At 60.7% G+C, this 27,459-nt stretch overlaps 1 protein-coding gene across 1 annotated transcript; it reads right to left on the bottom strand.

Annotated features, from left to right (window-relative positions):
- Positions 1 to 942: 942 nt before the first annotated feature.
- Positions 943 to 22,151, bottom strand: DBH (dopamine beta-hydroxylase). Its single transcript, XM_001927211.7, has 12 exons — positions 21,801 to 22,151; positions 18,807 to 18,953; positions 17,097 to 17,354; positions 16,377 to 16,553; positions 15,703 to 15,805; positions 11,583 to 11,749; positions 7,837 to 7,980; positions 7,398 to 7,436; positions 6,811 to 6,870; positions 3,473 to 3,600; positions 2,889 to 3,048; positions 943 to 1,936 (listed from the first exon to the last, which is right to left on the bottom strand). The coding sequence occupies exons 1-12, from the start codon at positions 22,149 to 22,151 to the stop codon at positions 1,805 to 1,807; spliced, it is 1,866 nt and encodes a 621-aa protein (XP_001927246.4). The 3' UTR covers positions 943 to 1,804.
- Between the last annotated feature and the right edge of the window lie 5,308 nt (positions 22,152 to 27,459).

The following is a 27,459-nucleotide window of genomic DNA, read 5'->3' as shown; positions in this document are numbered from 1 at the left end:
CTCGAACCCTCTCCTGGAGCTCTGGTCAGACCCCGTCTGGGCTGGCAGGGGCTCCTCTTCTTGGGCCAGAAGACCAAGGGCAGAGGCTGGCGTGCTCCAGGCCTCCCCCTCGAGGCCTGCACCCTGCGGTGGGGGAAGGGGGCCTCTTCCACCGCACCCACCCCCCCGCCCCGCTGCCCCACTGTCACCCGAGGCTGTAAAGATGACGGAGGGCCGGCCGCCCTGCAGCATCTGTCAGGCCTGGCATTTCTCAGCCATCACACGCTGTGACTTATGGCGCAGGAAGCTGTGATTTATACGACGTGGTGCAGAGCGCCCGGGCCTGTTTGTCCGGCCTGTAATGAAGTGGCTGGCAGTGGGAGAAGCAGCCGCTTAGCGGACGTCTGTTGGGGTGTCAGTGGGGCGTCGCGAAGGCCCATCCATCACCCTCTCCTCCCCTAGAAGCCGTGCAGCGTTTTGCTGAACAGGCTGAACAGAGCTGAATCCGTCACTCCCAGCAGAAATCATCAAAGAGCTGAACTTGGCCTTTAATAGGAGGCAGCTAAGACGGGAGGAAGGTGGAAACTGACCGAGGAGGCAGGAGGCACGTGCTACTCTGCCCCTGGCACTGCCCCTGGCAGGGAGGGGGCTCCGGCAAGGCCTTCTCTCTTCCAGGCTGTGCCACCCAACTGGCCCCCAGGAGTTCCCGTCGTGGCTCAGTGGAAACGAATCTGACTCGCATCCATGAGGACGCAGGTTCGATCCCTGGCCTCGCTCCATGGGTTAAGGATCCGACGTTGCCATGAGTTGTGGTGTAGGTCGCAGAGGTGACTGAATCCCGTGTTGCTGTGGCTGTGGTGTAGGCCAGCGGCTACAGCTCTGATTTGACCCCTAGCCTGGGAATCTCCATGTACCATGGGAACGGCCCTAAAAACACAAACAAAACAAAACAAAACAACAGTCGCTGGCTCCCTGTGTGAGCTTTATTGTCTATGCGACCCATACTGCAGTGGCCCCGTCTTATGGATGCGAAGACAGAGGGTCAGGGAGGTGGGGCTGGGCTTCTAACATAGGTCTGGACTCCGGGGCCCACGGGCCCTATCCTAGCCTGTCCCACTGCGGACAGGTAACCCCAGGCTGATAACCCCATTCCCCGAGGCGCTGGCGCCCAGATCCTTGTCTGGAGCTTTGCCGTGGCATCTTTGGGTGGTGGAGAAAGCTGTCGTTAGGATTTCCCGTTAGGTAGGCGAAAATATCTATTTACCCTGCAATGGAGCAATTTCCCAGGCAAGTCTCTAACTAGCTAAATGGCTTGTCCTGCCTCCGTCGGCAGGGAAGACGCCCACTGCGACAAACGAGCCAGTCGGCAGGGACATGTTTAAGTAGCACTTGCACCCGTCGCACCAACACGGATCGCCATCAGCAGAGGCTGGGACGCGGGGCTGGCGCGGGGGAGTGTGCCCGAGGCCAGGCTTGTGTCCCAGGAGGCTGCCCCCTCCCCCCGCAGCGAGGTGGCAGGGCGTTTAGGGCACAGGACTCCAGACTTCCGAGGGGGTGTTGTCCCTCCGCTGGGTCAAAACGGTGTGCGAGGGTGTTGGTCTGCCCAGTCCTCGGTGGCCCAACAGGGAGCTGTCATGGGCCCCTCTCAGCCATGCAGGGGGCCCCCGGGGGAGGAGGCTGGAATGGACCTTGGTTTGAGGCAGGGTCTTGGTCCAGCCCCAGGCACACAGAGCTCTTCCATGGGGTCTTTGCAGAAGGGGGGTGCACAGAGCTGGCGTGAGCCCACAGGGACGGCGTGGAGGAGGGGCGAGGACACAGCCCCCACTCACCCTTTGCCCCCACCGATACTGACCACGGTGGGGCCCACGGGGCTCTGACCCCGGCCGGGTGGGCAGTGTGGGGCAGGCTCTTCCAGCTTGGAGGTGATTTCGGGCAGGGGCTGCAGGTTCCACTCACCCTGCAAGGAAGGGAGCAGGATGTTAGCTGCGGCTGGCGGGTCAAAGCCCCCCAGCCACTTTCCCCAACCCTTGGGTCCCTGCCCTTACACTCACTTTGTCCCAAACCACCTCCACCTCCCCCAGCCCGCTGCTTCTTGGGGGTCCTCACCTGGGAGTCATCCTGGCCCCCACCCACCCCCTTGCCCACCTATCACTTCATTCAGAGGAGCAATCAGAGATGCCGGGTTCAGGCTGACGTTTTAGCCAGCCCCCCATCACCCCCCACACACAAGGCGGCATCAAACACCAGGTTCTAACCTCATCAGACATCTGCCCCAACCTGCTGGCAGACGAGCTGTGTTAGCTCCGCCCTTGGTGCCCAGCGTGTTTGATTCAGCGATTACTCCCACTCCCAAACGCTTCCAGGAACCCGCCTCCCAGACCTGCAGGCTGCCGAGCTTTCCACGCCTAGCTTGGCACGGCCCGTCCTCCGCCAGGCAGCTCACCGGGGAGTGAATGCGATCCCTTGGAATCCCGTGGGTCTCAGACAAGGAGGCTTCAGACTGTCGCTTTTTCTCACCTGCCCCCCCCCCCTTAGGTCTTTATTTTTAGACTCCGGGGGAGGTTGCTGGCGCCCTGCTCGTACCACCAAGACTAGTCCCGTGATGTGATGGCATCTGAGAGAGGGTAGCACCCTGCTGGCTCTCAGTTTCTCCCTCTGCAGGCCCCTGTCTGTCTGTCTGTCTGGGCCTGTCTGTTCCCACCTGATTTCTCTGTTTTGGGGGAGGGCTTCTTGACAGCAACGTGGGGGTGGAGCCTTGTAACTCCCACGGGGGTCCTGGGGGGTGGGGGGAGCTGGGGCGCAGCGGGGTGGGCAGCTGCGCATCTGGAAGAGGCGACGGCCTTGCCAAGGGCGGGCGGGCGGCCCCAGCCACGGGCACCGGGCCCCGGGCACAGACCGGGCAGGCGTACCTGGAAGCGCACGGCCGAGGACTTGTTGCAGTGCATGGAGATGGGGGCGAAGCCGTACAAGGCCCTGAGCACTTGGCGGTTGAACGAGTTCCAGGGCACAGAGGCAAACTGCTCGGGGACGGTGGCCTGAGGGCAGGTGCAGACTTGCTCGCTGTCAAACCTGGGAGGGAGAAGGAACAGCCCAGACTGGGCTATGGCAGAGGGAGGGGAGCCCGGCAGGGCCCAGGTGGCGCCTCCCAAAGGTGGGGTGGGGACCCTGCTTGGGCCCTCAGGTCCCCCCTCCCCAGCCTCCTAACAGTGTCTTGGTCCTGCCTCCCTGCCAGCGATGCCGGTGGCTTCCTGTCTTGCGACCCGCGGATCCCTTGGTACTGGCTGCTCCAGGACTGGGTGGAGGCAGCTCCTCAGGCCAAGCCCAGGCTCAACAGGAAATGGGTGCGGAGATGGATGAGTGATGCCCGCCACGGGCACCTCAAGGGGGCATGGGGGCATGGCTGGCACATTCCCGCTCACCCTGCGCCCGGCTTCCTCTCTTGCGCCCTAGTGGGGCCTGGGACGGAGGGCACTGCTCCACATGGAGCCATCACCTGTTGACAAGGTGGAAATACTTCTGCAGGAAGCCAGGGTCCACGGCGCTCTTGCAGAGCTCCAGCTGCGTCTGGGGGTAGTAGTGTAGGTAATTGACACACATCTCCTCCAGGATCCCAAAGCCCCCCTGCAGCACGGAGAAGACACCCATCAGCTCGGCATTTCCACGCGTCCACTGCATGCACGCATCCGTGCCTTTACCGCCAGGCAGTGTGGCGGGTGAGCGACGTCCTGGCCCTCGAGGGATTCCCGCTCTTGAAAGGAGGGACAGACAGCCCACGAGTCAGCCGTCGACGCATCTCAGGTGGTGATGCGTGTAAGGCATCAAAAGACAATGGAGGCGCAGAAAGGGTATCCGAGTGCCCATTCGATGGAGACAGAAACTGAGTCCCGGGGAAGGTAAAGGGCCAGGCCTGGTGGATGTCGGCTCCTGATCTTGGCGGGGGAGCTGTGCCCTCGGCCTGGGCACAGAGGACAGTCAGGGAGGCCTCCTGTCACGCAGCACGGCCAGCCGTCATTTCTGGAAGGAGCTGGTGCCTGGAAGCCATCACAAGCCTCCCAGGGCAGCCCCCACCCTATCCCAGCTTTGTCATCATGGGAGGAGGCAGGACTCCCCCCCTTCCCCCCCACTGCCCACCAACTCTAAGGCCCTGGCCAAGTCCCTGCTCTGTGGCTGTTGAATGGGGAGCCCAGGTCCAGGAGGAGAGGCACAGGCTGGAGGGGGAGGAGCCCGACTCCGTATTCAGAACGCAGCAGGGCGCCTGGGCCTTGCCAGTTCTTAGTGAACAATGCAGGGGGCTGGGGGCTTTGTTTGAAGGAAAAGAGGCATTACGGCAGAACCAAATACTGTAAAAACGACAGCCGAGGGCTCAGCGCTCTCCCTCCGCCTCCCAGCCCAGGGCAGCTCGGCCCAAGGTGACTATTTTACAAAGAAATTCCCAGAGTTCCCTTTGTGGCGCGGTGGTTATAATCCCACCCAGTATCCATGAGAAAGCGGGTTCGATCCCTGGCCTCGCTCAGTGGGTTAAGGAGCTGGCCGTGCCGTGAGCTATGGTGTAGGTCGCAGACACGGCTCGGATCCAGCACTGCTGTGGCTGTAGGGTAGGCCAGCAGCTACAGCTCTGAGTTGACCCCTAGCGTGGGAACTTCCATATACTGCAGGTGTGGCCCTGAGAAAAATAAGCAAAAAAATATAAATAAGTGAAAAGGAAAGACTCGAGGAGTAGCTGCCCAGCTCCTGAGTGGCCCCTACGGTCCCGGGTTTCACCCGCATGAACCCCTGGTTCTGATCCCCCATTTCCCAAGGCCCCAGGGAACCACAGCTTTCATCACCGTCCTGTCTGGGCTTCAAATCACCAGGACAACCTCCCTCCTGGAATTCCACAAATTTCACCGCCTCCTACCGCCCTGTCTCAGACATCAAAAGAGAGCCAGCCCTTGGCAGGCTGTGTTCCCAAGCCCTCACCCGGACGGATGGATCCCATTTCAAAGGCCGGGTCTCTGAGAGCAGCAGGCCCGGCTGTCTGAGTGAGTGCGCCCCTCCCCACCCCTCGCCCCTCTTTGATCCCGCCTGGTACCCTGATGGAGCCCCTCCCTCCCTGAGTCGGTCCAGGCCTGAAGGACCTGGGGTCTGAGATGGCAGGAGCGCTCACCTGGTGGGAACACCCCAGGACAGATGCCAAGTCCTGTGAGGAGCAGGGCCCTCGCAGAAGCAGCCCTGGGGGCGGGGGGTGTCGGCCTGGGGGGCTCGCCTCCACCGTTCACTGGCCAGAGGTCCAGCAAGTGCCCCTGCCCCCCACCCCCAGGCCCTCAGCCCAGTAGCTTCACCTGCAGAGGAGGGAGCAGCTACGATCCTGCCTGCTTTCTAGCAAGAGGTGGCACCCGTCAGGCTGGCACCTGGACCAGCCCTGCTCCCTGCAAGTGCTCCCTGCAAGCCAGGTGCCCTCGGCTGTTCCACCTCACTATTTCCTGGGCCAGCTGCCTCCCAGGGTCCCGGCCAGGTGTCAAGGCCCTACACGTGGACAGGTGGGGTCGTTAAAAACAAGCCCTCCACCTGGGGGAGGCACTCCACGCTGGTGGCTTTTATTATGTCCGGAGCCCCTCCTTGCCATCTCGGAAAGATGGTGCTGGGATGTAAAGCCGGGCTGCGTGCCTGCAAAGCTCTCCTGTCCCCCCCACTCCCAGCTGAATTTGTGACCACGGACGCAAAGCAGTGATCACCCCAAATCCAGAGGGAAGAGGAGTCAGGTGGCAGGAACTTTGCAGGCCGGGGCTAAATCCCTGTTCACCCTCGCGGTCAGCACCCCGCTACAGTGACTACAGGGACAAGTGGACAGTCAGGAGGCTCTGTCAGCCAGTGGTCCATGTGCCCAGGACAGTCTTGGCTTGTGCCAGCGTCATGGTCAATAGCATCGCCTCTCAGAAGCCCTCCGGCTGCACCAAACATCGTGTGAGCTCCCGTCTATTGATGCCGCCTGCAGCCCTGGCCTTGAGAACCGCATCTCCCACGGGTAGATCCTCCCCCCCGGCCGTCTAAAGTCCAGCCCAGGTAAGCCGGCCTCTCACCCCTGCTGGGCAGAGTCAACCAGGCACATCTCAGGACTGACTTCGTGTGAAGCCCCAAAGGGGACAGCACAACAGCGCAGGTCTCTGAGCCTCTTTCGTTGGGCTGACCTGGAGTATATCAGAAAAGCAGTGGCAGGGCCACCTGCGGTCTGAGACTCTTCTTTGTCCTCAGGGCCTTCCTGCCCCCTCCCCTCTGCCTGACCCTCCTTCCCTGGTCCTCCCTCGCTGCCTGCCCGCTTCTCCGTCTGACGGCCGCCTCTCCTGGCCCTGCTCCCGGCACCTCCACCTGGCCTTTAGTTTTGTCCCAACTTCGCTTGTCGCTAGTGGCAGGTGCAGCAGCTCTGTCTCCCTGGGTGACGGAGCTCCAGGGGAGGCAGGAAGCAGTCTTGTGCCCATGGCAGCCCCAGGTGCCCCCCTGGTGACAGCTCTGGTTGCCGTGGCTGAGACCAGGCCAGCCATGAGCGTAACCCAAGGAGCTTGTTAAACCACAGATCTCAGCGACTCACCGCCCTAATTCCAATGCGATGGGTCAGTTGATGAGTTTACGTTTCTTTTACCAAGTTCCCGGGGGGCGCTGCTGCTGTGGGTCCAGGGGACACGCCCCCCCACCCCGCCCCAAGCTGCTGGTTTATTGAATGAATGAGGGAGGGGCACCGCCGCCCTGAGGCAGCCCCCGTTCTAGATGAGGAATTAGGACCTGTCCTCGTGGAAGTGGAGAATTGCCCCAGCTGGACGCCCCAGGCCGCGTGTGCTGGCAGGCAGGGTGACTTACCACGGTGGCCAGCTTCCGGTCTTCCGTGTTGTATGTGCACGAGGTGATGAGCACGTCTCCCTGGAGAGCCAGGCCAGCGGACGCCCGTCAGCACCTGCCCACCTGGGTACCGGGTGCTCGGGCCCTCTGCATGTATGACCGGGGTACGCCATCCACCCCCAAGGAACCTGCGCCCTGAGTGTCCCCAGGGGAGAGCACTGGGGGCTTCGCCCACAGCCACAGGCAGCCAGTGGCTGTGAGAGGCTGGTTGGTGGCCCCACCTGGCCTGGGACCCCCCTTCTGCAGGACCAGCGGCCCCATGGTGACCTCCGGGCCCTCATCTCTCCCTATACTCTTGGGGATGTGGTCAGCTGGTCAGGCGGGAGGATGCCTGTCCCCCGGAATGCCTTCGGGTCCCGTCCCCATGAGGCCTTGCTGAGGAGTCCTGCCTGGACGGCTGCAGCCTCCACCCTGCGTGGACATGCTGGGAAGCGCCCCCTCTCCCCAACCCCACCCCCTGGCCTCTGCTCTCTCTCATCACTTCCTGCCCCTCCTGCTGGGGACAGCGCCCCTGGTCCTCCCGGCCTCCCGTCCCTGGCAAGACTCACCGGGAGGACAGACACGACCTTCTTGAGCATGCGGATCTCCTGGGGGGGTGGGGGGGGAGAGGGCGGGACCTGAGAGAGCTGCAGGCCCAGCCCTGCCCCCCCAGGGTGTCTGTTTGGCTCTTTGTCTCAGCCCCTCTGCAGGTAGCTGGGACTGGCTAATGACCTCTGGCCAGGAAGGGGTTAAGCATAGAAGGGGGTCTTCTGAGACGGGTGTTCCCAGCAAGCCGCCTGGGTCCCCAAATCCCGCAGTCGGCCACACGCCAGAATCCACCACCCAAGTCCCTGGCTTCGAATAAACCCATGAGAAGAAGCAGCTGGCTGTGTGCTCCTGGGGCCGGGGGCCTGGCCCCCAGAGATGGAAGGTCCAACAGGGCCACGGCCGTGCCCTGGGCAGGCCCTGGTGGGCAGGGCAGGGGCAGGGGTGGGGGCGGGTCCCTACCTGGAAGTGGGGGCTGTAGTGGTCGTCTCTGTTCACCACCTCCCTCTCGCGGCCGCCGCGGGCCAGCACCGTGACCACCTTCCTGCCTGTCAGGTGCGTGTGGAGCTGTGAGGCGAAGATGTGGATCCCAGAGGGAGGCAGAGCCTGGGGGGGGATGGGGGGACAGGGTCAGGGCCTGACCACGTGGTTGCCAGCACCGCCCCATGCCTCACTGCCGCGAGGCGAGTTTGCATCCCTGGACCGTCTGCGTCACCCAGGCCCTTCCTTCGCCCTGATTGGTTACATCCCCATCAGAAAACTCCGCAGAAAATCAGTGGTCCTGAGAGCGATGTTGCCGGAAGAGCCGGGTCGTCCAGAGCAGCAGCGCCGGCCTGGGCTCCCGAGGAGCGTCCTCTCCTGAGCCCTGAAGCCTGGTCAGCTCATTCTGTCTTCCTTCCACAGACTCTGGGGCCGGGCCCGCGAGGCAGATGCAGTGTGGCCTCCCTGCGCTCAGGCTCACGTCCCGTGGACACAAAACGGCAGTGCTGTCCGCCCTCTCCAGCGCCTGCTGCAGCCGGACCCCTGCAGGCCCCCAGCTGCCCATGGCATGAGTTTTCTTCCTCTGCGTGACCGCCAGGCGGCTGTCCCCACTGTCGCCATCACCTTGTGTTACAGCTGTGGCGCTGACCCACCAAACGCTGGGCGGGCAGTATGAGGGAGACCGGCCAGCCCTGACACGACCACGAGAGAAGAAGAGAATTTTCCAGACTTGACGTCCCGTCAGTTCAGGTGGAACCTTTCCTAAAACGGACCACACTCTTCGAGCGTTTGCTCCACGGCGGTGGGCCTCACCCTGACCACGTGCTGCCGTGTTCAGGTCCGTTTTGTCCACACTGTCAGCACCTCCGGGAGCTCCTGGTGCCGTGGGCCCCTCGCCGAGGGACCCCAGACTGCTGCGCCCCGGCAGGTTCCCTGATGCCACTTTCATGCCACCTGTTGTCCCGCAGCAGCAACCATCCCCGACCTTGTCATTATCCATAACTTTCGGGTACCGTCTGGCACCCTTGCCGTGACGGAAGACTGGGAAACCTTATGGCCACATTTGTGACAACAGGATCTGGGCCTGGGGGCCCCTGCTGGTGGGTGGGGCCCTGGGCATCTCCCTCTCGTCTCGAGAGGCTGACCACTGGCCTGAGTCCCGGATGACAGGTGTGGGGGCAGTGTCATCCGGGGGCCTGTGTCCCCAAACACTGCACCACTTCTTGGCTCGTTGTCTGCGGCGAGGAGAGGTGGACCAGGCCAGGCTTCCGACAGCAGAGATGAAGTCCCTCGGGGGACAGCTAACCAAGACAAGACCCGACTCTGTGAGAGGCCCTTCAAATAAGCGTCCACAGAAACGCAATGGTCAAAAAGAACGTACTGTCGGAAGAGGAACAAGAAAATTCGAGCTTTTTAAAATCAGGTGCTGTCAAGAGCTTAGAGGCCCCGGCGAGAGGTGTTCCCAGGAGGCGAGAGGCATTGCCAAGGTCAGCCCGTCCACTCGACCTGGGTCCCGCCAGCAAAGGGCAGTAACCTGGCCTGGGGCCACTCTCCCGGTGAGTCTGCCACCCAGGCCCCAGAGCTCTCCTGCAGCTGTCACCTCTGGCTACTCGGGGCCACAGGAAAGGCTCGGGGGCGGGTGTGGTTATGGAGTTGAGCCGTTGGCCTCAGATGAAAGGAACTGACCCCCCACAGGTGGGGACAGCTCTGTCTCTTTGGCTTGGGGACACTTTGCTTCCCTGGGAAGACGCGGAGGCTTGCGGAGCCCACGCAATGAACACTTCCCGGTGAATCGGCTCCTGGGAAGACGGATCTGCTATGAACCCAGCACAAAGCAGCCTGCTGGGTGAACTCAGAGAGACGGTGCCCGATTTCTCCCCTGCAGCTGCAGGCACTGTGACCTCGGCAAGCCTCAATCTCCCCATCTGAGCAGTGGGGACGTTAACGCCCACGTTGCAGGTCATCGTGAAAAGCACAGGTACAACGTGAGAGCGAGCTCGCAGCACGCACAGCAGACAATGAAATACCGTCCACGATATGAAAAGAACTGGGCCCCAATAGCAAGACAGGCAACTCCTGGAAAACTGGGCCGCGGCTATGAACAGATAGTCACAGAAAAGAAGGGCGGGAGTTCCCGCTGTGGCTCAGCGGGTTAAGAACCTGACTCGTATCCATGAGGACGCAGGTTCGATCCCTGGCCTCAATCGGTGGGTTAAGAGTCTGGCGTGGCCACGAGCTGAGGTGTAGGTCGCAGATAAAGCTCGGATCTGGTGTTGCTGTGGCTGTGGTGTCACCTGGCAGCTGCAGCTCCAATTGGACCCCTAGCCTGGGAACCTCCATCTGCCATAGGTGCGGCCCTAAATTTTTTTTTTTGATTTCTTTTTTTTAAAAAAAGAAAAGAAGGACAATCGGCCAAGAGACAGGTGCAAAGACTCTTAAGGTCTACAAATAGGGACATTCAAATTGAGTAACAGTGAGGGTTTTCCTCCCAAGCGATTGAGAAAACACTCAAGACATCGATAATACGGGGGGTCGGGCAGTCTGGAGCAAGGGGCACCCTGTGGCGTGCGGACGAAGCCTCGGGATGGGCTCTCTGGGGTGTTGCGTCAGATGTATCCAAATTAAAGCTCACAGCTCTGTGTGTGGCAATTGCACTTCCAGAATCCACCTGATAAACACGCCCCGTGGGCCCAGGGTTTTCTTGCAGCCTTCGTCCCACTGATTAAAAGTTGGCAGCAGCCCGAGACTTAGTGACAAGGGACGGTTCTGCGCAGGCTGGGACTGGAGCAGGCAGGGGAGCACCCAGGGGGCAGGACTGGGGCGTCACTTCTGCTCCCCCAGAAGCCAGGTCCCAGACTCCGAGGGCTGACCTGCGCCCCACCTGCCCACATGGCCGGGGAACCAGCGCGCCCTCGCGACTGCCCCTGGGTGCCTTGCTGGCCTCCCCGGTCCAGCCCTGGCCAGGCCACCGGGGCGTCTGTGCTGCGGATACGCTGTGTATCAGTTAGAGGGCAAGTCACCGGGACAAAGGTTTGCTGTTCAATTTGTTTTTAAACATGTGGCTCCCGTGGGGCAGGTGGAAACGTGCAGGAAAAAGATGTGGAAGGACACGAAAGATCCAGTAACGGGCTCTTTAGGGGAGGGGGACAGGGCACAGTAGCCCAGGGGGCCTTTGTCATTAGTGACACGGCCCGCGCTTTTCGTGGCGAATGCGTGTCTGTCTCACCTAGGATGAACGCTTTTTCTTTTCTTTTGCCTTTTCGGGGTCATACCCGTGGCATATGGAGGTTCCCAGGATCACAGTCAAGTTGGAGCAGCAGCCGCCAGCCTACACCACAGCCACAGCAACACGGGATCTGAGCCTCGTCTGCGACCACAGCTCATGCCACAGACCTACACCACGGCTCACAGCAACGCTGGATCCTTAACCCACTGAGCGAGTCCAGGGATCGAACCCGCAACCTCATGGTTCCGAGTCAGGTTCGTTACCACTGAGACACAACGGGAATTCCTGACACGTATTTTAAAGGCAGAGGGTAGAAAGGCTGGCCCGGGTGTGGACTGAGTGGAAGCCCCGTTATTGCAGGAGAGGGAGGTACGGGAGGCAGCTTTGCACCCAGAGCAGGGGCTGGCATGGCGGCTGCGGATGGGGGTGCCGAATCAAAGCCACAAGCCACCGTCCTCGGGCCCCACCCTTGGAGTCTCAGCAGGCCCGGCCCCACACTCACCAGCTGGGTGCACTTGTCCGTGCAGTAGCCCGTGAGGACGAAGGCCGGCTCCTGCGGGGGGATGGCCATCACGGGCGTGTACACCAGGCCCAGCTCCATGATCCCCGCATCGAAGCGCCGCAGCGTGGCCGTGTAGTAGAGGCGGATGCCCGAGGAGTCCCGTCGGCCTGGGAGGAGAAGGGATGGGGCTGAGCGGAGACCCTTCCCACCCCGGGGGCAGACCGACCCCCAGCTGTCCTCCACCAGGAGGCGCCGGGTCACCCACGCCGGCTCCCACCTGCCTTTGCGCCCACCTATTCGTGCCAGGCAGCCACGCCGCCAGGGCGACCGGAAGGATCGGCTCACGCACCATGTGCAATACCCACGTGGAAAGAAAGAGCCACTGCGTCTATGAAAACGAGGTGAAAGCTTTGGAAAGGCTTCATGAGCTGCACTGCTGAATCAGGCAGGGCGAGGTGCGGGCAGAGGCTTGGGGAGCCTGCCAACACCGCAGAGCTTCGCAAGTGCTTTGACATTCTTCCCGCACGTGCAAAGGGATCTGAGCTGGAATCGGCCAGCGGGATGCCCTGACGGCACGGTCTGAGCAGACAGGAGGGCACGGCCTGTCTCACAGAGGAGCCTCGGCCCGCGTCAGGCAGGTGAGCGCCAATCTGCATGGTGAAGTTGCCGGGAAACGTCTAAGGCGCCTCCCACCTTATCCCTTTGATTCCAGGCCTGCAGGGTTGTCCCAGGGCCTCTGCAGGTGTGTCGGTCCCTGGAGCCGGGTCAGCACTAAGGAGGCAGCCCCCTGGCTCAAGCTCCATCCCAGGCCCCACTCGTCAACAGTGCGCTGTGTGCTCTCGAAAAAGTTGCTCTCCCTCTCTGGGCTGGAAGTCAAATGCTGCTTCCAAGGGAGAATTCAGGGCTTCTGCCCATCACGGTCTAGCCACACAGGCTGGTCTTCTTGCAGTCGGCACACTGGAGCATCCACAAGGCACCCCGGGCAGCCTCCAGGGGGTCACACGAAGCTAAAGGTCAGAGGTGGGGGTGCGGGCGCCCACAGGCACGGCCACAAGACCACACGGCCTCTAGCAGTCCCTGCCCTCCCCTCCCCTTGCCTGGAATCGGTCGGTGAGTCCTGAACACTTGGAAGTGGGGCTCTGGGCAAAGGGAATGGACACAGGAAGGCACAGGAGACCTGGGATATGGCTGGGAGAGCCGTGTAACCAAAGAATCATGGTCCCGAAATCAGGAAACTGAGGCTCGGACCTGAGCCGAAGACCCTCCTGCCCAAGATCCCAGGGCTGGAAGTGGCCGAGCTGGGTCTCCAGCCCAGGGCACCCTGGGGGCGGCAGGGGGTGGGGTGCTATCTCCCTGCTCAGCTGCTCGGAGGCGGAGCCAAGAATACCCCACCGTGCCTCTGCCTCCCCCCCGCACCCCCCCCCACCCCCGCACCATCCTCCGTCTGCAATGTCCAAACTCAGCCTCCCTGTCTCCGGGCTGATGACATCAGAGGATAATAATAAAAAGGGAATGCAATTGGTTACAATTCAGATGGGGATTAAATAATGAAATAATTGTGGGATTTTGATATTTATAGAAAAGCGACCCATCTCCAGATTTGCAAAGTGACAGGAGCGTCCTTATATTTGGCGAAGGATCCATAAATACAGGCAGATAATCAGGAAGAGACAGACCTCACTGACACTCAAGGCGTTTTCAAAAATCCATTTGCTTTCAGGTTTTAAATGAGCAATAAATCCCGTATCATGCTCAGGCCCAGGCTGACTTATGCTCCTCTCTGTGCACGCTGTAGATAATTCCAGCGGTGGCAGGAGGCATTAGTTACGCAGCCGGGAAGAATTCGCCGGCAGCTATTGGTAGAGCTGGGCCTTTGCCGGGTGCCCGCCTGCATGCCATTGGGAGCGTTACAGGTACGAGCTGTCCCACCCAGGCTTAGAACAGCGGAGGTTGATGAGCAAACCCAGACAGGGGCCTGGTCATCCCCCCCAGGGGTCCCACAGCTAGAGAGTGACCAGAGGGGCCCGGCCTGGAGCCGATGTTCTTACCTCTCAGACCATATCTGCCCCTCACTTACACAAATGAAAACGTGTCCTTTTAAAAAAGAGACAGAGAGGAGTGCCCGTTGTGGCTCAGCGGTAACGAACCCAACTAGGATCCATGAAGATGTGGGTTCAATCTCTGGCCTTGCTCAGTGGATTAAGGATCCAGCGTTGCTGTGAGCTGTGGTATAGGTCACAGATGAGGCTCAGATCCCACATTGCTGTGGCTATGGCAGAGGCTGGCAGCTGTAGCTCTAACTGGACCTAGCCTGGGAACTTCCGTATGCCATGGGCATGGCCCTTAAAAAAATAAAAATAATTTTAAAAAAGAGACAGAGGAAGAAGAAGAAGCCTGTGAGGCCCTATGGGGTGCAAGATGCTGGTGAAATATAGAGGGGGAAATGTTCTCAGTTTCTGATACAATATCAGCCAGTTTGGCCATCCTAAAGACCGACTCTGGTTGTGCTGCCTTCAGGCACAGGGTGATCCAGCAGTGCTTGCTATCTGCCCCCACCTTGCTTTCCCGTTCCCAACACTGCAGCCCAGTTGGACCCCCTGCATTCCTGGAACACGCTCTCCCTTTCCCACCTCCGTGTCTGCCCAGCACACACCATCCCTCCATCTGGAAGCAGCACCTGTCAGCGTCTCTTGTGAAAATTCTCCTCCTCCTCTAAGGCCGAGGTCAAAGGCCGCCGTGATGCCACCCAGCCATACGGACTCCTTTTACATTTTCTTGCTCGTTGTTGTCTCTCCCTCCTAAGAAGCCTTTCAACTTTCTAAGGTCTGAAGCTGTAAACTGGGGAAAGAGTTCACCATCCTACAGCCCACACAGGGGGCCTTGTGGATTTCTGCTTGCTGAGTATAAGCTCAACAGCCCGATAACACAGGAGAGCCGCCCACCCAACGCCCAGGGCAGACATCGCTAATCAATCCCCGCACCGCCCTCAGACGCCTTTCCAGCAGGGAGGGGCAGCCACCACTAAGGGTCAGTTAGAGGGGCCCGCTTGCCAGCAGAACCTGTCTGCCCCCCTGACACAGAACATGTAATGCAGTCCCATTGGCACGCTCACACGCCAGGCACACATTTGCCCTGTTGTGACATGTCTTAAGAAGCAGGAGGGACGCTCATAGCCAGAAACACTCCCTTACTGAGCCAGGCACTCCCGTTGCCCGGACAACCATCCCGGGGCCATGGCCACCAGTGGCCAGGCCATTGGAGGCTGGATCGTGGGCAGGGACCATGCAGCCAGGGTGTGCCCTGTCCTGGCCCAGCCCGTTCAGGGGACAGCAGAGCTACCTCCCGTGGGTGCTGGAGGGTCACCCCATCAGGGTGGGGGGATGGGGGTTGGGAATCCGCACAGCCTCATGGAAGTTAGATTTCTGGGGAAACGACACGCAGGACCGCTCCAGCCTGTGACCTCTCTTCTTTGTCTGTGACCTTGTTGGTTGGCGCACCCCGAGACAGTTTCCTGCTCTGGCTGGTGCCAGTGAGGGAGGGGTGTGGGGAGGAGGGGTGAGCCGTGTTGACTCAGATGGATCCGACACCTGAGTAACTGCTTACAGCCTCGGAGTCACACCAAGCTTGACAGGTGCAAGTGTGGGCTCGGCCGGAGCAAGGCTGCACCCCGACAGCTTAGACAGACTCCCGGCTCTAAATCCCTACTCCCTTCATGGCTCTGGTGGCAACCCTTTACCGCTGGGCCTTAACTTCCTCATCTGCAAAATGGGCACCCAAGAAACCTCTGCCTGCCGTTCCCAGGTGGTACCCAGAACAACACCGTGTTTATGAAGGAGGAGGGGTGAAGCGGCTAGGTCCCCCAGCATGTGGCTTTGCAGATGAGCCGGTCGATGAGGCCCTGCCTGGGGGGAGCCCACCGCAGTCACGAGAGGTGGACGGTGAGGAGAGACACGAGAGGGATGCTGGCTGCCATGGGTCATGTGACAAGGAGGACAGACTTGGGGGAGGGGAGGCGGGGCTGACCTCTGCCAGCACAGCTGTCTTCCTGGCTGGCCGAGCCGAGCCCAAGGGTCCCAGGGGAGGACGGGGGTGGGATGGAAATGCCTTGGGGGGTCCCTACCTGTTATCATCAGCGGGTTGTGGTAGTGAACTTCCAGGCGGAGAAATCGGGAGGACCCGGGGCCCCCAAAAGCAAGGCCAGCTTCCTCTGGGTAGTAGAAGGCCTGTCAGGAATGAGGCGGGGGCATTTCAGTGCCACAGCCCAGGTAGACAGACTGGGGTGTCTTGAGAGGGTTCCAGGCCAGGGTCAGGGCAAACCCAGCCAAGTGCCGGGGCCTGAGCTGCAGTGGGTGGAGCTGGCGGGGCGGCCGGTTTAGACAACGCTCCCCTGCTTACAGGAAGCTCATCCCCAGCCCAGCAGGGTTCCTATCAGGGTCAGGCACTGGAGAGGCGTGCCCACCGCCCAAGCCCCTCCTCTGAGCTGCTGGAAGACCCTGGACGCCGCCGTGGAGGCCAGCCCCGGGACCACCCTGGGCACAACCCCCCCAAGTCCAGCAGGCCTTGATCCGGGAAACAAAGTGGATGCCCACAAGTGATGTTAGCTTGTGGGGCTTTTGCATTTTTAGGGGAACATAAAGGAGGCTGGAGAAAGCCCTGGTGGCTCAAAAGATGCTTGGGATTGCAAGAGGTGCCGGCCGTGGGGGGAATTATTCGAGGCCGGCCTGGGGGCCTCATGAGCTCCCTCGGGTACCCCCTCCTTGGAGGCTCTGGTGCAGAAGTGGGGCACACACGCACCTTGGCGCCCAGGGCCCAGGCGGCGAGCACGTGGCGGCAGTAGTTGAGGCGCTCCGGCTTCATCTTGGAGTCGCAGGGCCCGCTGAAGGCGGGGAAGCTCTCGAACTCCGCGGCGCACTGGAAGACCTCCATGTGGTGCACCAGGGCCTCGTTGCCCGCGGTGACAATGGGCTCGTACTGTGGGGGAGGGGCGCCCGCTGAGCCTGGGGCAGCCGGCCACACCCACCCACTTGCCCACCCCCACTGGTGGGGCTCTGACCCAGCAGCTCCCCTCCGTGGGCCTCTGCTTGCCCATCTGCAAAATGGGAGTGTTGAGCCAGACAATTTCCAGGGAGGCTTCTGGGGTTCGGGGCTTTGGGCGGGGAGCCACCAACCTGGAGCCAGGCAGCATCTGCCGAAAGCTCAGGATGGGCTCTGAAGCAAAGGGAAGGGGACCCAGGCTAGTCGTTTCCCCATAAGGTGGGGCCAGGAAGACAGCAGTCCTCGTGTGAACGTGGCAGTGGCCAAACAAGGACCACTGAGCCTAAGAAGGTGGGGAGTCAGCAGGTGACCGGGGACCAGAGCACACGTGTGGCTGCAGGACGTCCAGGCAGTAGAGGTCACCGGGTCCAAGCAGGCCCTCGGACAGCTCTCCAGGCCCCCAGGGGGGGGCAGAGCTGGGAGGAGGACGTGGCCTGGAGCCGTACCCCCCACACACACCCCCGCTCCCACCGCACGTACCATGACGATGTGGTGCCGGGAGAAGCCCTCCGGGAGCTTGGTAATGTAGCACCAGTACGTGGTCTCCTGGCCGGGGACCAGGATGTCCGGGGCGCGGATCTCCATGGTCTGCAGGTCCGCGGGCAGCGCCGGCACGGAGATGTTTGGTTTCAGCAGCTGCACCCTCTGCAGCCCCGTCTGCAGGCCCGAGGTGTTGATGGCCTCCAGGGACCGGACCGGCTCCTCCAGGATCCCGTACACCAAGTGGACTGTGCCGTCCTGCAGCCAAGACAGGGCCCCAGGAGTTCCCACTGTGGCTCAGCAGTAATGAACCCAACTCGTATCCATGAGGATGCGGGTTCGATCCCTGACCTCGCTCGGTGGGTGAAGGATCTGGGGTTGCCACGAGTGGCAGTGTAGGTGGCAGACGCAGCTTGGCTCTGGCCTTGCTGTGGTTATGGGGTAGACTGGGAGCTGCATCTCCAACTGGACCCCTCGCCTGGGAACCTCCGTATGCTGTGGATGCAGCCCTGAAAAAAAAAAAAAAAAAAGAAAAGGAAAAAAAGGCAGGGCCTGATCATACCCCCAGAGCCGGGCTCCTGGTTCTCTCGGTGAAGGGTGGACCCGGCTGGGGTTAAATCCAAGGGCAACCACCCCCAGGGCCCATGGTTGGCACCAGACGTTGATATGTTTTGTCTTTCCGAACGCTTTCTATCTGCATTCGTTTAGTGTCCATTCGACGGACCATGGCTGAGTCGCTGTGAACAAGGCTGGCGGGCCCACCCGGGGCCTTTTCTCCCTCCACCTCCCCCAGGTCACTGGGGGCAGCACTGTTCCCTGCACAGGTGTCTTCAAGCTCCCGACAGGAGTGTTCCCCCCCGCCCCACTCCCCGGAGGCTCAGAGCGGAGCGCACGTGGGCACCAGATGCCCTGCAATGTTCCAGGCAGGGGTCTTCCGCTTGCCTTTGCCTGATCCCTGGGGAACAGGGGCCAGGAGGGCGAACACTCAGATGGCCTTCGGGAAGGACACTTCTTCTGGCTCCAGTTCTGTCCCCACCGTGCCGCATGTCCCTGGGCAGGTCCCTCCCCCGACTCTGTCTGGCCTCAGGTTCCTCATTGGGCACACCGCCAGCCCATGTCGCCGCCGTACCGTAAGGATTACGCAAAATGACAGGTATCAGAGTGCGCCGAAAAGTTCAAAGGATTTTGTCTTAAGAAAAAACTGGGTTTTTCCAGGTACGGGTCCTGCAGTGGCGTGAGAAGCCTCTGGATTTTTGGATCCTTGGTGGCTACGAATTCCTAGACAGAGCGAGTTGCGTCTTACAGGAGGTCTAGTTCCCTTTCTCCCTTTACAGACAGAGAAGCCGGGGTCCAGGGGAGGAGGGACCTGCTCGGAGCCTCACAGTGTGTTGGCCACAGGGCCAGGTTGGGACACCGGGTCTCCGAGCTCTTTCTGGAATCCATGGAAGATACTGGACCAGGAGGAGAGAAACAGTCAGGAGCAAAGATCACTCAGACCCCCGTTTGAGAGGCTCTGGGGCGAGACCCACATCTAGAAACAAGTGGGCTCCGTGTCAACCAAGACCTGCTCATGGGCAGGATCGGAGGCTGGGAGCAGAGCTGCCTTCTCCGCGCGCAACCGCCTCTGGAATCCCTTCTGTCTGCATCCCTTCTCGGACGCAAGAGGGCTCCCCGCAGCCCAGGCTCCTGGGTGCACGGGCTGCCACCCACCTCGATGAAGTAATCCTTGGGGTCACAGGTGCCAAAGGGCCTCTTGAAAAGCAGGGACAGGCCTTCCGGGGTCCTCTGTGCCCGCAGCAGCTGGTAATCCTGCTGGGAATCCAGGTGAATCTGGCCTTTCTGGTCACTCCAGGCATCCTGCGGAGACAGGTGGGGCTCAGAGCACCAGGGCCGAGTTGGAAGCCGGAGCTCAGGGTTGGCCCCCTGCAGCGCAGCCCCTGGATACACCCCGCCCTGGGGTTCCCAGGGGTCCGCGCCCATGGGGCTCAGGCCCGCATTCGGTGTCTGTCTCAGATACCCCACTGTCTTCCTCTGCGGCCTTGACACCCGGCTTCAAACGCCAGCCGGAACACTCACAGGGGCTGGTTAGCCGTGCGGGTTCCAGACTCCCGGGTGGGACCCAGGAACCCATTTTGCTAAGAAGGTACCAAGATTGGAAATGTGAGGCCTTTGGTCTGTGGAGGGAGGGGCTGTGACAGTAGGCGGAGCCTTGGAGGGGGAAACGCAGAAGACAGACAGGTCCACCCTGAACCTGCACCCCCAACCCCACCCCACTCCCACGGAGAGTGAAACTGCCTGAAACGCTGCACGCTCAGCATCTTGCTCGCCTCACTGGTCCCCAGCCTTGCCTGGAGAGGGTTCACTGAGGCCCAGGAGGAAACAGACCCACCTCATTTCCCCAGGATGCTCTTGGCAGCACTGGCCTCCCCTCCCCGCCAGCTGCTCTCCCTGTACCAGGCTCTAGGGCTCAGCCACCCAGGGGCTCCAGGCCAGAGCTGGAAAGACATTTGCCTGGCAAGGCAGGTGGGAGGGAAGACCTTGCCCACAAGCAGACCTCTGTTCTGGTTCGGGAACAGCACAGAACCACCGGTTCCTGGCCTTAGGATGTTTTGGTTTTGCCTTTTTTTTTTAGCCACTCCTGCGGCACATGGAAGGTCTCGGGCCAGGGATCAAACGCATGCCACAGCAGTGAACGGAGCCACCGCAGTGACAATACCAGATCCTTAAGTCACTAGGCCATCAGAGAACACTGGACTTAGCATTTTTTAAACCCTGCATTCAGGGCTAAGGCCTGTTTCCTTTATTTCCTTGCAAAAACAAATCAACGAAAAGAAACCTGCAAACGATTTTGCAAAATTTTCCCTAGAGAAAAGCACCTCCAGTGAAGCTCGTGCTGGGGGACACTGCTGATTTGCAGAAGGGCTAATTTTATATTTTATATTTTTAATTTTTTTATTATTGTGATTTTTTTTTTCAGCTTTGGTTCTCACTTAAGATCCAGTAAATTTATTTATTTATTTATTTTGGGGTTTTTTTGTTTGTTTGTTTGTTTTTTGTCTTTTTGCCATTTCTTGGGCCACTCCCGTGGCATATGGGAGGTTCCCAGGCTAGGGGTCAAATCGGAGCTGTAACCACCGGCCTACGCCAGAGCCACAGCAACTCGGGATCCGAGCCGAGTCTGCGACCTACACACAGCTCACGGCAACGCCGGATCGTTAACCCACTGAGCAAGGCCAGGGATCGAACCCGCAACCTCATGGTTCCTAGTCGGATTCATCAACCACTGCGCCACGACGGGGACTCCCTATTATCGTGATTATAATGTTCTGTCAATTTCTGCTGTACAGCAAAATGACCCAGTCATGCATACATATGTATACATACATTTTTTTCTCATATTACCTTCCATCCATCCCATCACGAGTGATTGGATATAAGATGGACTGGGAGTTGGGGGTTCGGGGTAAGTAGGTGCCAACTATTGCCTTTGGACTGGATAAGCAATGGGGTCCTGCTGTCTAGCAGAAGGACTAATTTTAAACAGAAGCTTAAGTTAGCGTGTGCTCCTTCGGCTGGAAAGCTGGAATACCTTTGTTGAACATATTTGCCAAAGGAGGGAAAACAAGTCTGACATTTGTTTGCACAGGAATTTGTTGGACAAATGAATCCTCTGTGTGCAGGAGAGCGAAGTCACCCCAGCTCTCTTGGCAGCCTGGGAAAGCTGGTCCCAGGCCCTGGCTGCTCGTTTGCAGGGCCCTAACCAGGTGCCCACCCCCCGATCCTGCTGGTGGTCGGGCTCCCTCCCACCTGACCTGGGAAGTGGGTGAGGGTCCTGCCTGCAGAGTTATGATGGGGTCTGGACAGAGAACCGTCAGGCTCCAGAAAGACCAGCCACCATCAGCTCAGGTGAAGTCCCGCAACCCTAGCGGGTGGGGAGGGGTTATTGTGCCCACTCTGCAGATGAGGAGATCGAGGCCCGGGGCCTCTCTTGATCCTGGCTTGGTGCTGCTGCCTGTTCCCACATTTACCTGGAGTAAGAGCCCTCTGTTCACAGATAAAGTGCCTCCTGGCTTCCAAGTTGTTTTAACCCTCCCGGGTCTGTTTCCGGGCGAGAACTGGATTTTGTCTTCAGGTGGGCCGTGGTGGAGGAAGGTGGGCAGGTGGCTCAGAGCAGGGCGGCTGGGCTCCCCCCACCCCGGGGGCCTCCCTTCAGCTTATCGAGGGCCCCTCGAACCTCTCTAGTTTGAAGGGCAAACTCCCTGCTTCTCCACCCTTTCTGGCAAGAATGGGGTGAATTTGGGTTGTGGGTGAAGAGCTCGCCCTCGGCGTTTGGACTCAGCTCCACGGCTTCCTTCACTCCCGGGGTGGGGCTGGGGTCTGCACCTGCCTCGTTTGTGTGGGTGGGGAGGAGGGGGCTGCCCTCACGAGGGCGTGTGTGGTGGAGCTTGTGCCTTCTTCGCGCCCGGCTCTGCTCCTTGATGTGCTGGGCTGCTACTTGGGGTGTGCGGTCAGGGACCACAGAAGCCATCTAGTTCCCATCTGCTCCTCACATCGGCATCCCCACGATGCCCCAGCGTGGGATACAGGGATGCTCAGAGCAAACAGGACCAGAGAGACGAGAGGGAAACTGCCTCCTTGTGCGAAGGAGAGCGAGTGCAGACGGAGCGGAAAGGTCAGGAACACTGGGGCGGGGGCAAGACTTACCCCAAAATAGGCGCTGTCCCCATCGGTCCAGAGCACGGCCAGGTCTGCGTTCTCCAACTCGCCGCGGTCCGACATCCCGAATAGGACGCCGGCCTTGAGCTCCCGCACCAGGAGCTGGAAGTGGACGGTCTCCTGCACGTAGCTAACATTCCAGGACAGCTCCAGGGTCCCCTCGGGGTCCAGGGGGATGTGGTAGGGGAAGGGGCTCTCGGGGGGTGTCGAGCCCTGCAGCGCGGCCACCAGGATGACCAGGAAGACGGCCACGGCCGTGCCATACATGGAGGCTGCCTCGCGCAGGCTGGGGCCGGGGACCTGCATGGCTGGGTGAGCCTGGCCGCCCCACCTGGCCATTTATGTCCCAGCCCCTCAAGGGGTGGGCCCAGGCTCCAGCCATAATCACATTTGTCTGGTGGGGAATTCAATTGTCCGGGTGACCCTCCCACCAGCCCAGGCCCCAGGCCACACGCTGTGTTGCCCTGGCTTCTCCTCATTGGCGCTAATGACACGTGGACCTCGTCAGCAGGAATTGAAGCAGACAGGCCAGCTTCACCCCCTCTGAACAGTCTTGAGAGCTGTCCGGAAAGACGCTCCTCCCTGCAGCCAGGAGGCCATTCAGATGCCCTCCGGCCAGGCAGCGCGCTGACCGCCAGCTGATGGATCAGGCCCCCGCCACCCCCTGCCTCGATGGGCAGCCTGAGGCCCCGAGGGGCTATTTCCAAGGTGACTAGTGAGTAATGAGACCTCAGGGGGCCGTTGCTATAATGCTGGAGGGTGGACTGATTTCAAACTAAAAATAAAAGACAATCCCCAAATAGTCCCTGTGTTTAGACACTCTCTCCATGGCCTGCTGTTCCCACTTTTGTCTCCTCTCTGTTTCCCACAGGCTCCAGCTGGTGCCACAGCTGCTCCAGAAAGAGTGGGTGCCCTGCTGGGGGGCAGGGCAGATGGCACGGGGTGCACAGCTATGGGGGGGCGCAGGCTGCAGGTGGATTTCTGGGGGGCCAGGGCAGTGGGTACAGTGCTGGGGAGCAGACGCCTTGATGCCTTGCTGAGGAGGAGAGGCAGCGCGCCTTGTTTGGGGGGAAACAGACTTGGCAGAAGGCGGTAAGGAGGGTGGGGCTGCTTCGCTGTCTCCAAAGCTCCAAAACGTCTGCTGTCCTTTAGCCTGGAAGGGACCCAGCCTATTGCACTGTTTCTCCCACACAGGCCACAGGGCCTTTGCACAGACCCACTGGGACTCACAGCCCTGCCAGCCTCACGTGTCAGTCCCTCTGCACCCCAGCTCACTCCTGTCCTTCTCCATGCAGAGTGGACTCGACCCGTGCTTCCACCTCCAGGAAGTTCTCCCCGATTGCCTTCTGCTCTGAATTCTGTTCCTTAGGAAGGAATGACCATGTCTTTGCACAAAGATGAAATGTGGAGCAAGTTCCCCGCCCTGGCATTGGCGGCCGGGCCACCCTGCAAAGCCAATCAAGGCAGAAGAAGGAAAGACGCCCGTGAGGGGCAGGGGGAGGGGCTTACCAGGCGTGTCACTGCCGTGGAGCTGACACAATGGCTCCACTGCTGGGGCCTGTTCCCAAGGGCAGCACAGAGCTGGAGCAAGACGAAGAGCTGCTGAGGGAACCAGTGAATGAGCGAACGAATACAGGAATGAGGGGGTGCCACCCCGGGCACCATCCTGGGCCTGGGAGATGGAGTAGCATAAGGGGCCACCTGAGCAGACCTTCTCGGGACAGGGAGGCCGCAAACCTCTGCGCAGGTGATGACACGGAGCCCAGGGAGGCCCCAAGGTCCCAGGCTGCAGGTGCGCTTCCCGGGGGCTGGGCGGGGACTCGGGAAGCACGGGAAAGGATGGGCTTCCCGCGGTTGGGGACACCAGGGCTGTCAGGCTACAGGCTCAATCCCAAAGGCTTTACATGGAAGACAGGAGGCCACAGGCTGGGGAGACCCCAGACCAGGCTCCAGAGCCCTCACCCCAATTCTCTGAAGTTTGCCAAACCCCCCTCATCTCTGCCGTGTAAGCAGGTGTATAGCATCTGAGATATGACACATTCTGGATATTAACTCCCGCACACGCGCACACACACGCCCCACCCCGGGATCAGGGAGCAGCTACGGGGAGGGGGTGAGACAGGCCACTTGGGCAGCCGCCTGTTCCTGGAGGTTGCAATGACAAAAGTCAGCAGGTACAAGGAGAGGGTGACTCGGCTCCACAGCCTCTCCGGCTCCAGGGACCCTCCCGGCCAATCAGACGTGGCTCCAGCTCCAAGAAAGGCAGGTTGAATACCAGCTTCGCGCCTGGGCTGGCAGGACCCCAAGGACTCAGGCGACACCCCCCAGGGGGCGGGCTCCGGGTCTGAATCCAGCTGGTGCCTGTCGGTCCCAGCTGGGCCTCCCTGCAGAGGCGTTTCCCCTCCCAGACCCCCACCCATCTGGAGAGACCAGGAGTTGATGGCACGGGTGATGTATCCTCCGTCTGCCTTCAACCCAGCAGTTCTGGGGACGGAGAGATGGGAGGCCTGGGGCCAGGGGCCCAGGATCGGGGTCCTGGGGTGGATCTCGGGCCTCCGTTCCTCTCTGGACGAGTGAGGTCAACAGATGTTCCGAGAGCCGAGGCGGGAAGGCCTGCGTGGCTCTTAGTAAACAGCAGAGTGCCACGTACACGTGGTGATTTTTAACAGGATTCAAAAGACGAGCTCCCTCTCCAGCTCAGAACCGGGCTGGAAGGCCGGCATCCGACAGCGCAGACTCTGCCGATTTCAGAAATGAAACTCGCCCCTTGCTCGTGCTAGAAACGGCATCTGCGCCCACTGCTTCACCTGCTGGGTTCCTGTCAGCACCCCCAGCCTTGGGTGCGGGGCTGTGACTGTCCGTCTGAGGACATGAAGCTTCCCGGGGGAAGTGATGCGCCATCAGGAGCAGGGCCACCCTGGCACCCAGGGCAAGGACCCCAAAGGGCACTCTCAGCTGGGGGGGCTGCCCTCGGAGGCAGCCAAGGTCAGGGAAAGTGCACTGGCATCAGGAGGAAGGGATGCTTGGAGGAGAAATGCAAGCAGGGAGAAGAGCTTCGGAGGTGGCTCTGGGCCTGGCCTGGGGGTGGGAGGGCGCCGGGCCAATCAAATGGCCTCTGCCACGATGTGGCATTCCTTGCATTAATGGATTTTTTAAAAAACAAGAAATCCGACCCCGGAATAAGGAAGCCGTGCTCAGCGGTCCTGCCCTGGACTGTGTCAGAGAGACCTGCCCGCCCAGTGCCCTCGGGACACCCTGCTCTCTGTCGCCAGCCCCCACCGTGTGCTCTCGGGGTTTGGGGTCGGCACGCTGCCCCCCGGCCTCCCCCTCCCCCACCTGGCTCTGCTCTGGTATTCGGGTGCAATTTGCCCTCCAGAAGCAGGGGGTGGTGGGTGGGGCGGCACCCGGGGCGTCACCATCACCCTGTCAGGAAATAAACGCTGTTCGCTGCTCAGCACCTGGCTTCCCTCCAAGGAGCTTCGACGGCTGACCTCATTTGCAACCAATTTCAGCGTTTTAATAAGCCCTTTGCTCTGCCGCTTCTCTCTGACACTGTCAGCCTTCGCTCGCTCCAATCCCCCATCCACTCTGCCACGTGAGGCCCCCCCGGCCGGCTCCCCCCGAGCCGGATGCCAACAAGCGGGGTCACTGAGGCCAGGGGGGACACGAGCCAGACAGGCCAGGCCAGGCCTCTCCCCAGTGCCCCCCAAACCCAGCTTATCTCCGGATGGCAGCATAGGAACGCGGCTGAGAAGGGCTGACTGGGGGCTGCCAGAGACTCCCCCCTAGGGGGCTTGTCCTGAGCAACGTCGGTGGTGATGTGCCCTGAGCTCGGGATCACACATCCAAGGCTCAAGGTACCACACCAAGGGGCCTGGGGCAGGCCCACCAGAGCTCGAGGCCCCGGGGCTCACAGGTGCCCACGTGTCTCAGCTCCTCCCTCGCTGGCTACTGGGCCAGGGTCCCCAGGGTCTCTGCTTCCTCCACAGGGATGGCACAAGGTCCTCTTTCCTGGGTTTGGGACCCTGAGGGCAAGAGAAAGAACCCAATGTTTTTAGCTTTTCCCAAGGGGTCACTACCAGAAAGGTGGCCAGTCCTCAGGTGGTACCCAGACCACGCCCACCCCGGAGGGGCCTGTGCCCCAACTCTGCAGCTGCGTGACCAGGACAGGGCTGTGAGCGCTGAACCTCACTTCCCTTATCTGTACCACGGGGAGCGCCCCAGGCACAGGTGCTGACACTCAGGTGTGACACAGGAAGGGGGCCTGAGCCTGGCGCCAGCTCTGTGGCCCCTCTCCCATGTTGGCGAGCTTGGTCACCTCCGAGGACAGCCAACATGTCACCCGGAGGTCAGTCCACCTGCTGCTGACCCCAATCGGCCAACCCAGTTAGGTGACCACTGTTGTGCTGCTGCTAGAGTCTGGGTCCTGAGCTCTGGGCTTGGGCCCAGCCCACCTGGCTCTGAGGCGTGTGCTGGGCCATTCTGAGCACTCGGAGCTCCCCCACGGCCCCTGCCCGACCACATGATGGCCTCAGCAAGGAGTCGGCACACAGCAGTGAACTCAGCTGCCTGGACAAGCTGCTCCTGGGATGACCAGCCTCCATGCCTGCCTCAGAGCTCAGGGACCACACAGTCCCACAGCCCAGAAGCTTGGGGATGCCACACCCCCGTGACACCATGACATGTGACAGCTCCTGCCAGATGCTGCCCAGCACTGAGGATCAGCTGGTGCCTCCCCGCCTGGGCCCCTCTGACCTGCCCCCACTCCTTAAGCAGCAGCCAAGAGATGGTAACTGGGTCCTGAAGGTCAGAGGGCCCCAGACCCCCGCCCTCCACGCCCGCCTTGAACCAGGCAGATTTGGAGGCCAGATCTGGGAGATGCTGCTGGCAAAGGGCTGGCCGGCCCGGAGGCCCCACTCGGGGCACAGACTGCAGAGAGAGACTGGGTCCGCCCCCGAGGGTGCTGGGCGCACAGGCTGGGATGTCCTGCCACACCCTGGCATGCAGACCCTCGCAGACCCTTGCAGACCCGGATGCAGTTCTTGCCTCCGTGAGGGTGACAGCAGTGAAAACGGGGGTGGGGGAGGGTCACACACCTTCTCCTCTCTCTGTACCTGTTTTCGCATCTCCGAGCGGGGAGCAAGAGCCGGGGCTGGCGGCTGTGTTCATTACCTCTGAGCCACAACGGGAACTCCTCAAGTCCCTACTTTCAGTTCTTGTGGGTTTGTCCCCAGAAGTGGCATTGCCAGATCATGTGGTAAGTCAGTGTTGAATTTCTAGAGGACCCATGCCTAGTGTTTAAATGGCTCACCTTGTTTTCCCGCATGCCTTTCCACTTCTGTGGCTGACGCACGCTGGTGGCCGGCACACCCATCACTGCCCTGCCCCTCTCCTGTCCGCAATTCTCCGCATTCCCTCCTCTGACTCTGCTGTCGCTCACTGAACCCAGGCCCCAGTGGTAACTATTTGGACTATTTGCTTTTTCATTTAAATCCATCCTCCGGCACTTGAGCCTGCACTGTCTTTAGGATCAGCCCCCCCAGAACGGGAACCGTGGGGCCCAAGTCAGCGGGGAGTCCTCGTGGGAATCACTCTAAGGCTCCAAAGGCGTCTATCAAGGAGGACAGCCAGCCACCGGCTATTCACC

The sequence above is a fragment of the Sus scrofa genome, chromosome 1, assembly GCF_054392235.1.
Source record: "Sus scrofa isolate SSC_HxYL_T2T_F1_AM1 chromosome 1, Sscrofa_HxYL_maternal_Yorkshire_Landrace_v2.0, whole genome shotgun sequence".
NCBI lineage: Eukaryota > Metazoa > Chordata > Mammalia > Artiodactyla > Suidae > Sus > Sus scrofa.
This window is presented reverse-complemented; position numbering and strand designations above follow the sequence as displayed.

Coding starts and splice junctions, on each gene's coding strand:
- DBH (XM_001927211.7), bottom strand. CDS start 22,151: ATGGCCAGGTGGGGCGGCCAGGCTCACCCAGCCATGCAGGTCCCCGGC. Junction 6,871..7,397: donor AGGTCGTGTCTGTCCTCCCG/GTGAGTCTTGCC, acceptor CTGGCTCTCCAG/GGAGACGTGCTCATCACCTC. Junction 3,049..3,472: donor TATTTCCACCTTGTCAACAG/GTGATGGCTCCA, acceptor TCTCCCTCCCAG/GTTTGACAGCGAGCAAGTCT.